The 12,932-nt window shown below is 37.2% G+C and overlaps 1 protein-coding gene across 7 annotated transcripts in view; it reads left to right on the plus strand.

The window, feature by feature from the left end:
* Nucleotides 1–12,932, plus strand: part of LOC116847823 (calcitonin gene-related peptide type 1 receptor-like) — a 130,190-nt gene that overhangs the window by 15,300 nt on the left and 101,958 nt on the right. For all 7 annotated transcript variants that reach the window (XM_032823238.1, XM_032823233.1, XM_032823231.1 and 4 more), the window contains one exon: nucleotides 6,303–6,391. In XM_032823238.1, the coding sequence (XP_032679129.1) occupies nucleotides 6,374–6,391 (18 nt within the window). In that variant the 5' untranslated portion in view covers nucleotides 6,303–6,373. The remainder of the gene's footprint in view (nucleotides 1–6,302; nucleotides 6,392–12,932) is intronic.

Below are 12,932 nucleotides of genomic sequence, written 5' to 3' on the forward strand. Positions count from 1 at the left end.
TGGATATTGTTGCAGCAACAAATTTCGCGAACAACTTGGAGTCGATAGTCCCCGAAGAGCGAGTGCTCGTCGTAGGAAACCACAGTTTGTAAGTTTTTAATTCTCCGACGCGGGCGCGCAAGTCTCTCTCTCTTTCTCTCTCGGGGACAAGATGGGGTGAGTGAGTTTGGCTGAGAATTAAATTTAATTTTACTTAAGGTCGATCGACCGTGGAAGTTTGGCGTGAAGCAGCGCACAGCCAGATTGCAAGATGAGGAAACGAACTGTTTCCTGGCCCGTGTTTACGTCCTCGGGGTCCCGGAGAGATTCGCGAAAATCCGCCAACTCATAATCTCGAGTGACTCCGGCGAGCGAAGTCGGGAGCAACCGGTCGTTTTTCTCACTTACTCGTGGCGGTGTCCGCCGCTAAAAGGACACCCGACGCCCGCGGGACATCTTGCTAATACTCGTAAACTCTGCGCTACTTTTAGCGAGGTCGGCAAGACGATGGCGCGGCGCGGCGTGTTCGGAGGCGAGCAAGATGAGCGGAAGAGGACGAAGGCCTCGCGCGAAACCACGCACAGTCGTCTTGTCGTCAGTGACATCGCTTGTCAAATACGGATAAGCGTGACGGCACCGAGCACAGCTGCGATCCGTTTTGACGGTCGCTCGTGAATGGCGTGCCATCGAAAGCGAAGCTCCCGCACTGCATGTAAGGCTTTACACGGCTCGAGACGAATAGTGAGTCTCGAGGCCGCGAATATAACTAATAACGCGCTTTTTGCGAGCGCCATTCGCGCGCCGCTGCTGGAGGCTTTCAAACGATTTAACGGCGTGTCTAAATTAATTTGTGTGTTTACGAATTCGCGGACGGGGAGATCGATACCGCGTTGGACCGTGCGCTTAGGCTGGAATGATTTGTTGGCTAACTGCCATCGTCGTAAATTCTATTTTCACAGATACACGCCACCATACGCGGCGGTGGCGGCGGCGGCAATTCGACCGTGAGATTTGCCGGCGCTAGTAGCCGTCGATCAGTGGGAAAATAATAGAGGTGAATCTTGTGAAATTTCTTACGGAATTTCTCGAGGGATTTCCTCTATCCTTTTCCTTTTTTCTCCTTTTCCGTAGAACATAGCCTCTGACTCAACTTGCAGTTTCACACAAAGAGACATAGAAGTGACGAGACGTTCATGGTGCAAGTCAGAAATACTAGATGAGATACTCTCTGAATTTCTTAGGACGAAATCACGGGTCCGTGAAAATTCGCTCCCAGAAACAATGGAAATACCGCTACTTAGGAAATTATAAGAGTGAAATGTTTCATTCAAGCTTAGAGGGGATTCTTCATTCACATGAGTAAACGTTTCAGTCAGCTAGAGTGAATTTGTTCCTGCAATACTGGAATATATAAAATTCATTCTTGAATTCCAAATGGAAACACTTGTCCGATGACTCAAAGTGATTTTTCACTCGTACGGACGGATGTTTCACTATATGAATGAAAGATTGCTAAATTTGATTGATTTACCCTATATGAGTGAAAAGCCACTCTAAATTCAGCGATTTCAACTGTCACTCCGCTTTTTTAGTAGAGTTTTAACCGATAAACTGTAGAGAGAGAGAAAGAGAGAGAGAGAGAGAGAGAGAGAGAGTATAATTTCTAAATTTCTCTTTTGATGAAATTCAGAGTAACTTTTCACTTATACGAAATGATTCTTTTGCTCTACATGAGTGAAAAATCACTCTGAATCATCAAGAAATTTAGAAGGCACATTCCAAGTTTTATTGATTCTATTTAAAAAGTAAGTAATAGTCTGAATCGCTCAAATTCAGAGTGATTTTCCACTCATATAGAGTGAGTAAATAAAATTTAGGGAAGGAGAACTTTATATGAGCAAAAAGTCATTCTGAATATGGGCGATTCAGACTCATCCCATCACTTTGAGCCGAATTCCAATCGATAAAATTTGGAAAATACTTTCTAAATTTCTACCAGCGAAATCTCTTTCACGAGACGAATGAATATTTACTTGTAAATTCAATCTATGCGACCGAAAAATCACTGGAATTTGAGTGACTCAGCTGTCACTCCACTTTTCGAGCGGGATTTTATTCGAAAAAATTTAGAGCGTAGGAATTTCAGATGTCGAAGTGCGTGACACATACTTTTCAGCAAAATAAGATCTCGATTTTGCCCATTTTAGCTTGAAGCTCGATCGCCATGTTTATATTAATAGCAGGCGCGTAAAGTGCTAGCACAGTGATCGTAACATTAAACGTCTAATTCTACACGTTACAGACACAATGGATATTCCATGTTCCTATGTTCTCCTCTAATATATCTCCGCAGCGGATAGAGAACGAACTGATGGAGTAATTTAAATTTTAAACGCTTCGCCAATCAAAGGCGAATTGCTGCAACGTGCTCTATCGCCCGTAGCGCATCTGCAATTAATCAAGAGTTCAATGGCCGGTAATTTAATAATGATTGAACGAACAGGATTTTAGGGCTTCTCGCGACGATGCAATGAGCGAACTATCGGCAGATAGATCGCAGCCCGACTTGCTCGTATCTTCATCGGAAATACGCGATTGTCACGGATACAGGATGTTGATATGTCGATCAAATAGATTCGCGTCGGAAAGTCGTACTCGATCGTTAATGCGTGGGTGTGTTGGCCAAGTGCCAGATAATGCGCGAAAAGTCACAATTTCTCGCGCGCTACGGTATTAAAACAAAACAGCACCGAATGTTTGAGAACACGAACGAAATATATGCGAGTCCGTCGCGACTAAAAATGTACTCCAAAAGGTCACTGTACACAAAAAAAGAAAACGTTCTTGTTTAGAAAAATACTATAAAATAATCTATCTATAATAAATATAAATATAAATATAAATATAAATATAAATATAAATATAAATAATCTATAACATATCAAAAATAATCTATTTTTGACATGTTAATTTTCAAATGAGACCGCATAGCGTTAAACGGAGTTATTCAAGTAAAATTATAACATTTTTGAAGTTCAAAATTTTAAAATTCTAACAAAATTATATATCGTTGCTTATATATGAAGCAATAATTGTTAATGTGTGATTATATATATATTTATTAGTTTTAAATGGATACTAATTTTTTTCTGTGTATGCATTTAAAATATGCTCCAACCAAATGAAAAAATATATGCACATTTGGTGAAATTATTTTCAGGGTATTATCTTAAACGTTTGGAATGACAAAGCAAAATAAACTGGCAAAGAACCCCCGATGTTCATTTTTATTTTTACGTTTATCGATTAAGCCACGTTAATACATTGCGCACAGCGCTCTGTTCTCCTATCCCATTCCTAAGACCCGCGCATTATACACATGACTGTGCCAGATTCTTCCTTGCGCAGAAAAATTCTCTTTTTTCGTGCTTTGACGTTCACTTATTTTGGGGTTCTTGTGTGATAGATTGTCGTAAGTTTCCGTAGCTGTATACTGTAGAATATGTAAAAGAGAAGGAAAAGATTATCTAAAAGACTAAAGAGAAGAAAAAGAAAAGAAGAAAAAGACCAAAAGACAACTACGGTTAAGAGAATGAGGGGTGACGAAGAACGATATGCAGATAGCAGAATTTTTTAATGAAAAAGGGAAAGGAATGGAGACAAGAGAAAGAGATGGAACTAGAGAGAAAAAAGAGGGAGAAAGTAACATATAGAGTGAGGGGTAGAGCGGGACAGATTAGAGAGATGAAAAAATACTACAACAAAACAGTGTTCAATTAAAAAATATTTAAATTTGATACTTATATGTTTATGTATTATATTACAGGGTAGAGAGTATATGAAAAGTGGCAGGATAGATGGAAGTATGTGTTTAATTTAAAGCAGAGTTCACGCAATTATACGTAGACAATTACCGCTATTTTCCAAGCAACTCAACGAATTTCAAAACAGAAAAAATATTGCCAAGTAACTAACTCCGCAAATCTAAAATTTGATCTTATTATTGATCGACACATTATAGTCAATATGTTAGATTTATCGACTAAAGCAAAAAATGTTTGAATCTTACCTCGTAAAAAATCTGAGGAAGGAAAACAAAGCGGCTTCTCTTAATACTATAAACAACGTGGCATTGATGCCAGATCTCTCTGGTGGCTGATAAGAATCCTAATGTTTATTTCAGTTACTGATAGATCGCAGCAGTTGTTTAGGAAATCAGTCTAAACATCAGATATCCCATGAGCCATATGCAATGCGTAAACATGTTACTTTGATAAAGATCAACTTTGATATTAACCAACTTTCTTTCGTGAAGTTTAGTAGGCCAAATCGTGCGTCTCGAATTGGTATCGGTCGTTGGACTTCGTCAATACTTCCGAAGAGTGCGCCAAACTTCCCGATGGATGACGTGTCGTTCACGAGTTCAATAAGTTTCAACCGTTAGATGGTTGACTGGATTGTAAGGAGCACTCGATTTCTCTCTCTCTCTCTCTCCCCCCTCTCTCTCTTTCTTTTTCTCCCCTTCTATCCCCTTCTCTCTTTCTTTTCCTCTTTTCCTTCCTGATCGACAGCGGAGCTCTATCAATCACGTACCTGACCTTCGCGGTAGATCGTTCAGAATGGTTTCATCGAAGACTTACGATTAGTTACGTTCTGCAGGGAAGCGCCGTCGCTTGCCGATCTTAATAGAATGGAAATTGAATCGATCTGTCCTGTGGACACGACTGAAGCAGATGGAAATAGTCGCGGAGGCGTAAAATTGGACGCGAAAATATCGGCGCGATTTCGTAACCCGAGCAAAAATTAGGACAAATCGTCCACCAACACGCGTATATCGAATTCAAAAGAAATATACCGCGCGAAGTGTCGTGAGGATCCTCTGGTGACTCTCTCAAAATAAATCCACGAGCGCGACGTTACGTAACGTTCTTTTTCCGCAGATCGCGTCTATCGCGCTACATTTATCACTCGAGTCTAACGTCATTAGGCGCACCTTCGCGCTCCATTTACCGGTACATTTATTTTTCATTGCGTATCGTGCAGCTCGCACAATTTCAGGTGAAATGGCAGTATCTAGCGTAAAGGTAGCTCGAAAAAGAAAAGAAAGTGGAGCGATAAAAATCTACGCTGCTGCTTTTTTGAGTGGCATTTATTTATTTGGAGAAGATACACGCGAGAGAGATTCACATCTATTTTGAATTTTATGAATGTTCTTATAAGTGGCGATTATTCAGTATATTAAAGTGTTGTATACACATATACACACCCAAAAGAAATGCAATCTCATCCTTAGCGGAATCCTCTTATATATATGACTTCACAAGGATTTTCCTATAAAAAAATTCTTTTATAAAAAATTTAAAAAAGAAAAGAAATCTTCAAAAATCTCAGAAGCCCTGAAAAGTACGAAATATAATTTTAACTCAATATGTACCGACAATTCTATTCTAACATCAATATCATAACAACAATATCATAACAACAATATCATATAGAAGTGGGCGCAAAAACCTGATCGATTGAGTCAATAATCTTTTTTATTATTTATCTCCCTACAGTTATATATATTTAATCTATTTAATTCCCATCGCCCGTTTTTTAATATCGTTAGAATATCAAGATAGAATTGTAAGAATATTGAGTCAAAAATATTTTCTCTTTTTAGGGTTTTTGAGGTTTCTGGTAGCGGTTTATTCCTTTTTAAAGTTTTTTATTTCGTACTTCTCAATTATTTACTAAAAGTTGGTTTAAAAAAAGATTCTGTTGAAACCGATTAAAAATAAAAGTTTTATCTTGTATGTCTAGATGTTCTCGGATATTTTTTCAAGAAAATAATAGAATTATCCAATCTTCAGGTCCGGAACACAAACCCGAACACTGAGTAGAAAATTTTTGGACATTTATCTGTGAGATATAAAGCTCATTTCTGAGAAACAAAGTTGGTTTCTCCGAAATCAAGCTTATTTCTATGAAACAAACTTTATATCCCACAAATAAGTTTTCAAGTATCTTTTTCTCAGTGTAGTGAAATAGAATTAATCTAAAAGTCAGGTAGACAACATACCAAATAAGCTACGAAAAAATTCGCATCAGTATATCTAACGATTCTCGAGTTATGAGAGAATATGCAAACACAAATGAAAAAATATATAAGGCAAATTGAGAATCATCTTGTTTTCGAAGTCGGTTAATAAAAACTAAAAGGAAAATATTCTTAATATTTATTTTCAATGAAATCGTTCCTTTCTTTTTCGGAGTATATGTTTTCAACTTTCTTTGCATTGAGAGCTTCAAAATCCAGGCAGTAATTCCTCTTGTTTCAGATCTGGTGTTCGAACATTCACGTGACGTTCCCGTGGTGTTTCATCCTTGTAACTTGCCAATAACGCCAATCATGGAGACGCAGAGTGAGGTTAGTAAGGCAATCTCTATAATATCATTTCTCGTGCTCCTGACACGTACAGTAGGTAAAAAAAGTATTCGCGCGTTCCGCCCTCCCTTCGGTATAATTTCACGCGAAAAGAAAGCACGCCACAACAAACAGTTTCTATCGAATCGTTTCCATCATGTGTTAATTAAAACACTTTGCCGCAACACTTCTTCGATGTAGTAATGCTCGAAAAGAAAAAGGGGAAAAGGAGAGAAATACGGCAAGTTGCGCGCGAACACATTTTTTTCCACTCGTTGGATAAATTAAAAATTATGAAATTTGTTCGTAACGCCGCACACACACACACGTGCACGTGCGCGCTTTTGTTCCGCTCGCTTCTCATGTCTCTTTGTGTGCGAATGTGTATAGAAATATGCAAATTCTGTAGAACTTCACCGGCAGGTCTCTCGCCGAAGACACGAGTGTTTTGCATTCACTATCGATCTTTATAACTTCCGGTTAAAGCCCCGCGACCCTTCTCGCGCATCTTCTCGAAAGAGCAGGCGGGGAGAACTTTTTATGGGAAATTCGATGCGAATTCCGTCGTCGCGTGGCTGGAGTTCGCGGCGAAGTAACGCAACTCCGGCTGGCGCGATGTGCGTTTGTCGTCGAGGAAGTTTTGTCGAACTCCGTTGATTTTCTTTCAGCGTACGCTCCGCAAATAAGTTTCAATATGCCGTACGCTCATTTTGAGTAATGATCGTATTTCACACGGCCGACGTGTTCACACATGAATTATTCAAATAAGGATTCGAAGATTTTCAAGTCTCGAGCGAGTAATACTCGCGCAAAGGAATAGAAACGTCGTAGCCGACCGTATGTTCATACAAATCAACGCCTTTACGCGCGGACGTTCTCCCTCTCTGTCTCGTTAATTTAAGCAATTTACTTGCACGGCCTGCTCGGCGCTCTTTGTTCTCACGTTCTTTCGCAAGCGAAGCCCCGAAAGTTTAATATTGTTCACGATTCTTTGTCAGCAAGCACACACAACACCGCGTGCAGTTAAAATCTGCCAAATTAAACATTCATAAAACATGTTCGCTCAGGTAAACTCCAACATCAACGTTCAAAACGCGCAATTAAAATTTTTTTGCCCGGACTTACGCTAGACTAAATTTTAAAATCTATTTGTGTCGATGAATAAATCACGTTCACATTCAGAAGAAAAGAGAACTCTAGTTACAAGGTATTTCCTGTAATCCTATATTCTAAGCGAGAGCTCTCGTCAAAAGAATATCTCTCTTCTAACGAAGTGAGCTTTCTATTAATTTGAAATCTACTCGATATTATTCAAACTTTTTTCCCCTTGAATCAAGAGGAATATGATTATTTGAAGCAGAATACCCTCTTATATAAGAGACAAGCAATAATATCGCTGCACTCTGTCGCGTATGATAAGAGGAAATCACTCGAGTTGAAATTTATAATCAGCTATAAGTCTCTCTAAAAAATGCTATCTCGAGTCGAAATTTTAGCTCTATACTTTAAATCTTGAATTTTACAATAGAAACTTAGTTAACAAAGTAGATTTAATTCTGATGATACAATATACTCCTACTTTGACTCTGATGATGTCCGCAATTTCCTTTTTCACTTTTTTTAGAATCAAAATAGGTTGTATTACAAGCTTTAGAATATCAAAATAGATATTGAATGAAATAGTGAGGTTGAAAATAGGATTAAAACTTCGACTCGGATTATTACAATATCTCAACACTGTAAGAACACATTATATAAGTATAAGGATAATGTTTGAGCCACTGAGATAATTGCTTGTCGCATAATCTTCGAAGTCGAGCATAAAGAAAAATGGTGATCAATCGGGATCAAAACTATTAACCTTCTCGCACTCGTCGTTACCCTGAGGCAACTCGTACTTCGAATCGACCCAGACTAATCGATATGTTTCGTCGCCAAACTATCAAACGTTGTTGGCAACTCTGTCTCTTACGATTTTAGGCGGAATCTTATCACTTAAAGGAACCGGAGGGTCTCAGATTGACTGAAAATCGTGCTTGTTCTTTCACAATTTTTTATGACAAACTGAATAAATATGCGAAAGTGTTATTTTGCTGTGTATTTATACAACATATAAAGAGAAGAAAAATATAATTTTGATGATCAAATACTCAATATAAGTGTATGGTATATGCAGTTAAAATATATTTCGTTTTTCTTTTTAAAGTCGTTATTTTGCAGTAATATCTTGACTCTCGGTGGTTCAATTAAGCTGAATTTTAGGTAGAAAATTTCCGTAAACTTGTCGTTGAACGATAAAAACGTTATCGTGTGAACGATAAAAAACGAGTAAAAGTTAACAAAATTGCAAATATCTTAATGGAATATTATTAGATTTTCAGTTCTTTTATTTTAAGAAAATTAATATTTCAAAATTAAATATTTTCACGAGTTTATCAGTGATTTACACGATAACGACGAAAGCTTACGTACCACTTATATTAAGTATTTAATCATCAAAATTATATTTTTTTTCTCTTTATATGTTGTATAAATACACGTCAAAATAACATATTCGCATATTCATTCTGTTTATCATAAAAAATTGTGAAAGAGCACAAGCACGGTTTTCAGGCAGTCTGACCCTCTAGTCCCCTTAATTGTAGTAGTAAGAACTAATAAATATATTATCGGGACTCGTCGTCTCTTCACTTCGACACTGGCTGTTTCATAAATAATCGCTATTTACTAATATTGCTTTTACCTATTATAAAAGTGGACTATATAAAATATTCTCGTGCATTATTACGATATATAAAAAGTAGAAAATTGTTATAATGCAGAATATAATTTGCATTGAAAATAGTGCAGCACATCAAAAGATTGTTCTTCTGAAACAACATTTTGATCTCTCCAAAATGGTTTATTGGAAAATTAAAAAAAAAAATTAGATCATCTTTACATTATTAGGAACAATAATGAATAGAGAAAAAATTATTCTCGCGAATAGAATTAATTCGGAGTTGAAAGGATTAAGAACCGGTTGTTCCAACTTCTCAGCAAGTTAAATAATAGTTAAATCATACGTCTGTCTTTGTTTTTCTTTCAACTTAGACAAAGATTTAACTATCAGTTAACTTACCGAGAAGTTGGAACAGCCGGCTCTGTGTGCGATTCTGTAACTCTTAATGACAGTATTATTATGTTGTCCTTGCGTAAATATAATATATGATAGAAAAGCTACGCAACGGTAATATGACGATAACAACACTGTCGTTAAGAATTATAGATATATCGCACCACTGAAGGACGTAAAGATATAAAATGTATGACCTTTGGTCGTTAGTATTGCCGAACATTAGTTTTCACGGGCCTACAAGTTCGGCGACATACACTTGCGTGCTCAATGTATAACCTAAATTTCGACTTGGGCGAACAAGTAAAACTCGTGAAATTCACGCTGCACACGAGTGAAAAGATCGGTCCACGTAACACGAAATTCCTCTTGCTTTAACCGGTTCACTGGTAAGCGCACATATACGAGTATGTGTAGGAAAAAAAAGTGCTACAACTGGTAAGCACATATGTATGTGTTCGCTGTATATTTCCGCCAGTTTTAAACGGATTTGCATAAAACTTGCTACCCTCATGTTTTTTGGATCGCTGATTAAGAATCCGAGGTCAAATTTGAAAAATTTAAAATGACGGATCCACTATAGCGGCTTCAAGTGACTAATTTTGGTATTCCATTACAGATATGGAACAAACTCGGTATGATATTCGGTATGATTCCATGAATACTCCGTTCCCTAAGCACAAATTAACGTCCAGGAGACGTCCAGAGTACGTCCTGAGAACGTCCTGGGAACGTTTCTATGTCTTCAGGAAATCTGTGGGACGTCAAGAAATTTTGTGCTGTATGGGTTATTAGCTAGTGAAATATTATGAATTTTATATTATAAATTATAAAATGAAACAATATAAAAATATATTCAGAATTGACTTTAGAGAAAATTTGACCCTAGAAATATAATGAACGATATGAAGGATATTAGTTTTGGGTGCATAGGGTAAAAGTACCAGTAACGGGACAAATTTGACCTCGAATTCGTAATCAGCTACCCAAAAAAACCCTTATTAAATAAGCTTTTATGTAAAATGCGGAATTTTTTGTTCTCACCAGTTTTGGCACAAAACATTGGTTCCGAGTTCACCAGTGAACCGGTTAAGAACACTTTCCCCTAATTTGGAGGATATTGTGCTTATGGAATATTTTCTTCTTGGTTTTGTATGAATCCTCTTGAAATTATATGTAAGAGGAATTATATGTAAGAGGAATTCTCTAAATTAGATTTCCTGCGCGCACGCGAGGATATTTCGCTGAGAATAAGATTATATTTTTTTTTTAGTATAGGTCATTATAGAGGGATTATACGTTCCTGTCATTTCAATTCTTTCGTTTGTGGAGAGCCGATGGAATTTTTTCCCCTCATTTTTTTTTCCTTGACGTGTCGCCGTTCCGACGGTATAATGAAGATAGAAATATAATGCACGTTACATCAATGTATGGCCCCAACGTATCAAATCAGCTTGTAGACGCGGTCGATTAACCGATATTCCGTGCCCTTCTATCATTCCTGGGGGTAGAATCCTCTCGTAAGCCCTCGAATCGATGGCACTCATCAATCAGTAACACGACAATGAGATCTCGAAAACGATCGACAAGAAGCGGTGGGTGGGGGACGAAGATAGATTTGACGTTTCCTTGAACGATAACGGAAGTCGAGTTATCGGCTGCGTCAAGCTGTCGTTACACTCGTATCACCTTCTGCCACACTCGATAGCAGCTAGTCTCTCGACCACGCGATTATTTATTTTATCTCTCTCGCGAACTATCGTTTGTTATGCAAATTACATACTGACGCGCGCAGAACTACATTGTGGATTGCTAGCAAAAAGCGGACCGACTAGACCGTGAACCGCGCCGACCGTGCGATATTTTAATGGCCGCGCTTGGAAACTTCACGAACGACTACTTGGTCGCGTTAAAAACACATAGCCGTCGAATCGCGTTCATCGCAGAAACGACGTTCATTCGCGATTTTCTCGTGTTGCAAGTCACATATTATTTATAGATATAAATCCATAATGAAAATAAGAACAAACAACAAATCAAGGAAAAAGAAACTAGTTCCAAGGTTACGCAAGTTCACGCGAGTGCAATCAACTGAAGTCGAATGAAAACCGAGTCTGATCAACAGCCTTTTTTTTTTTTTCTTTGTTAACGATGAGGAATAAACCTCACCGAGTGTCCTACCGTGGCCGCCTCCAGGGGCGCACCGAGAATCGCTTTCGCATGCCCTTCAGCACGCCCCCCGGCCTAGCGCTGCAGCGCTTCATCTAATCTATTTGCAGCGAGGAGGAACACTGATCAACAGCCTGACATAAGAATTGCAGCAAGAAAATTTGACTGACGGTAAATGTTAACAAAAGTAAAAACGTGGTCGTGTATGAAAAAAAAATTGTATTAACTAGCAAAAAGTTGATTTAGCTACAAAATACGAGCTAGCTGCATAATTCTACTTCTGGTGAAGGATTAAATAAATTAGACGATAAATACGATCGATAATGAATTTGGTCAGCTTCACGATCACGATATTGAACTAAATTTCGAGTCTGATACAAACGGGAGATAAAAAGAGAAAAGAGAACACAAAGACTTGCTGAAATTTAATCAGCTAGTTCACTATATACAACCCCGAGATTGAGTTCGTTTAACTCAATTCGTATTATTTTGTATGAATTTTTTCTTTTCTATTGTACTTGTCCGCAATAAATATTATTCTATTACACAATAATATTATTCTATACACGAATTGAAACATGGGTTAGTTAAAGAATTCGCATTTTTTTCGATGAAATGTACAACAATCCGTTCTAATTTTTACGAAATTTATACTCGCGGACATGCAAAGTTTTTGTAATAATAAGCGAATCCATCTGAACGTGAGTCTTTCTAAAAGCAAATTCACATAGTCAGTTAATTAAAAATATATTTTGCAAGGAATGAAAAATTTTCTATGCAGCTCAACAATTACAGTGCAGCCAGTTTCATTATAATTTCCTAAATTTCTTATATATATATATATATATATATATATATATATATATATATATATATATATACACATATACAGAGTGACCCACATAAAGTGTTATAAGCTAATAACTTTAAACATATTTGTCCTATCAAAAAGTTGTTCATGAGGAAATTTCATATATTCGAGGAGCCTTTCTAACTCTGCAAACAAAAATCCACTTCCGTCCCCCCTTGAGGCGGGGGGTAACTTCAAAGTTTCAAATGAGACCATTTATACAATGTTACATATTTGGATTCTATGGGAAAAAATAAGTAAACTTTGTCTGAAACATTTCTTTGGAAAATGCTCCTATCAAATTTATAAACATTTAAACTTTAATGTAGAATGCATTGAAATTAATAATAAATTAAATAAGACTCATAGTTTTTCTGTTTTATTTTATTTTATTAAATGTTCGAACTGTT

This window comes from Odontomachus brunneus, unplaced genomic scaffold (assembly GCF_010583005.1).
Source record: "Odontomachus brunneus isolate Ranch 3 - 2012 unplaced genomic scaffold, Obru_v1 Obru_scaffold_083, whole genome shotgun sequence".
Lineage (NCBI taxonomy): Eukaryota > Metazoa > Arthropoda > Insecta > Hymenoptera > Formicidae > Odontomachus > Odontomachus brunneus.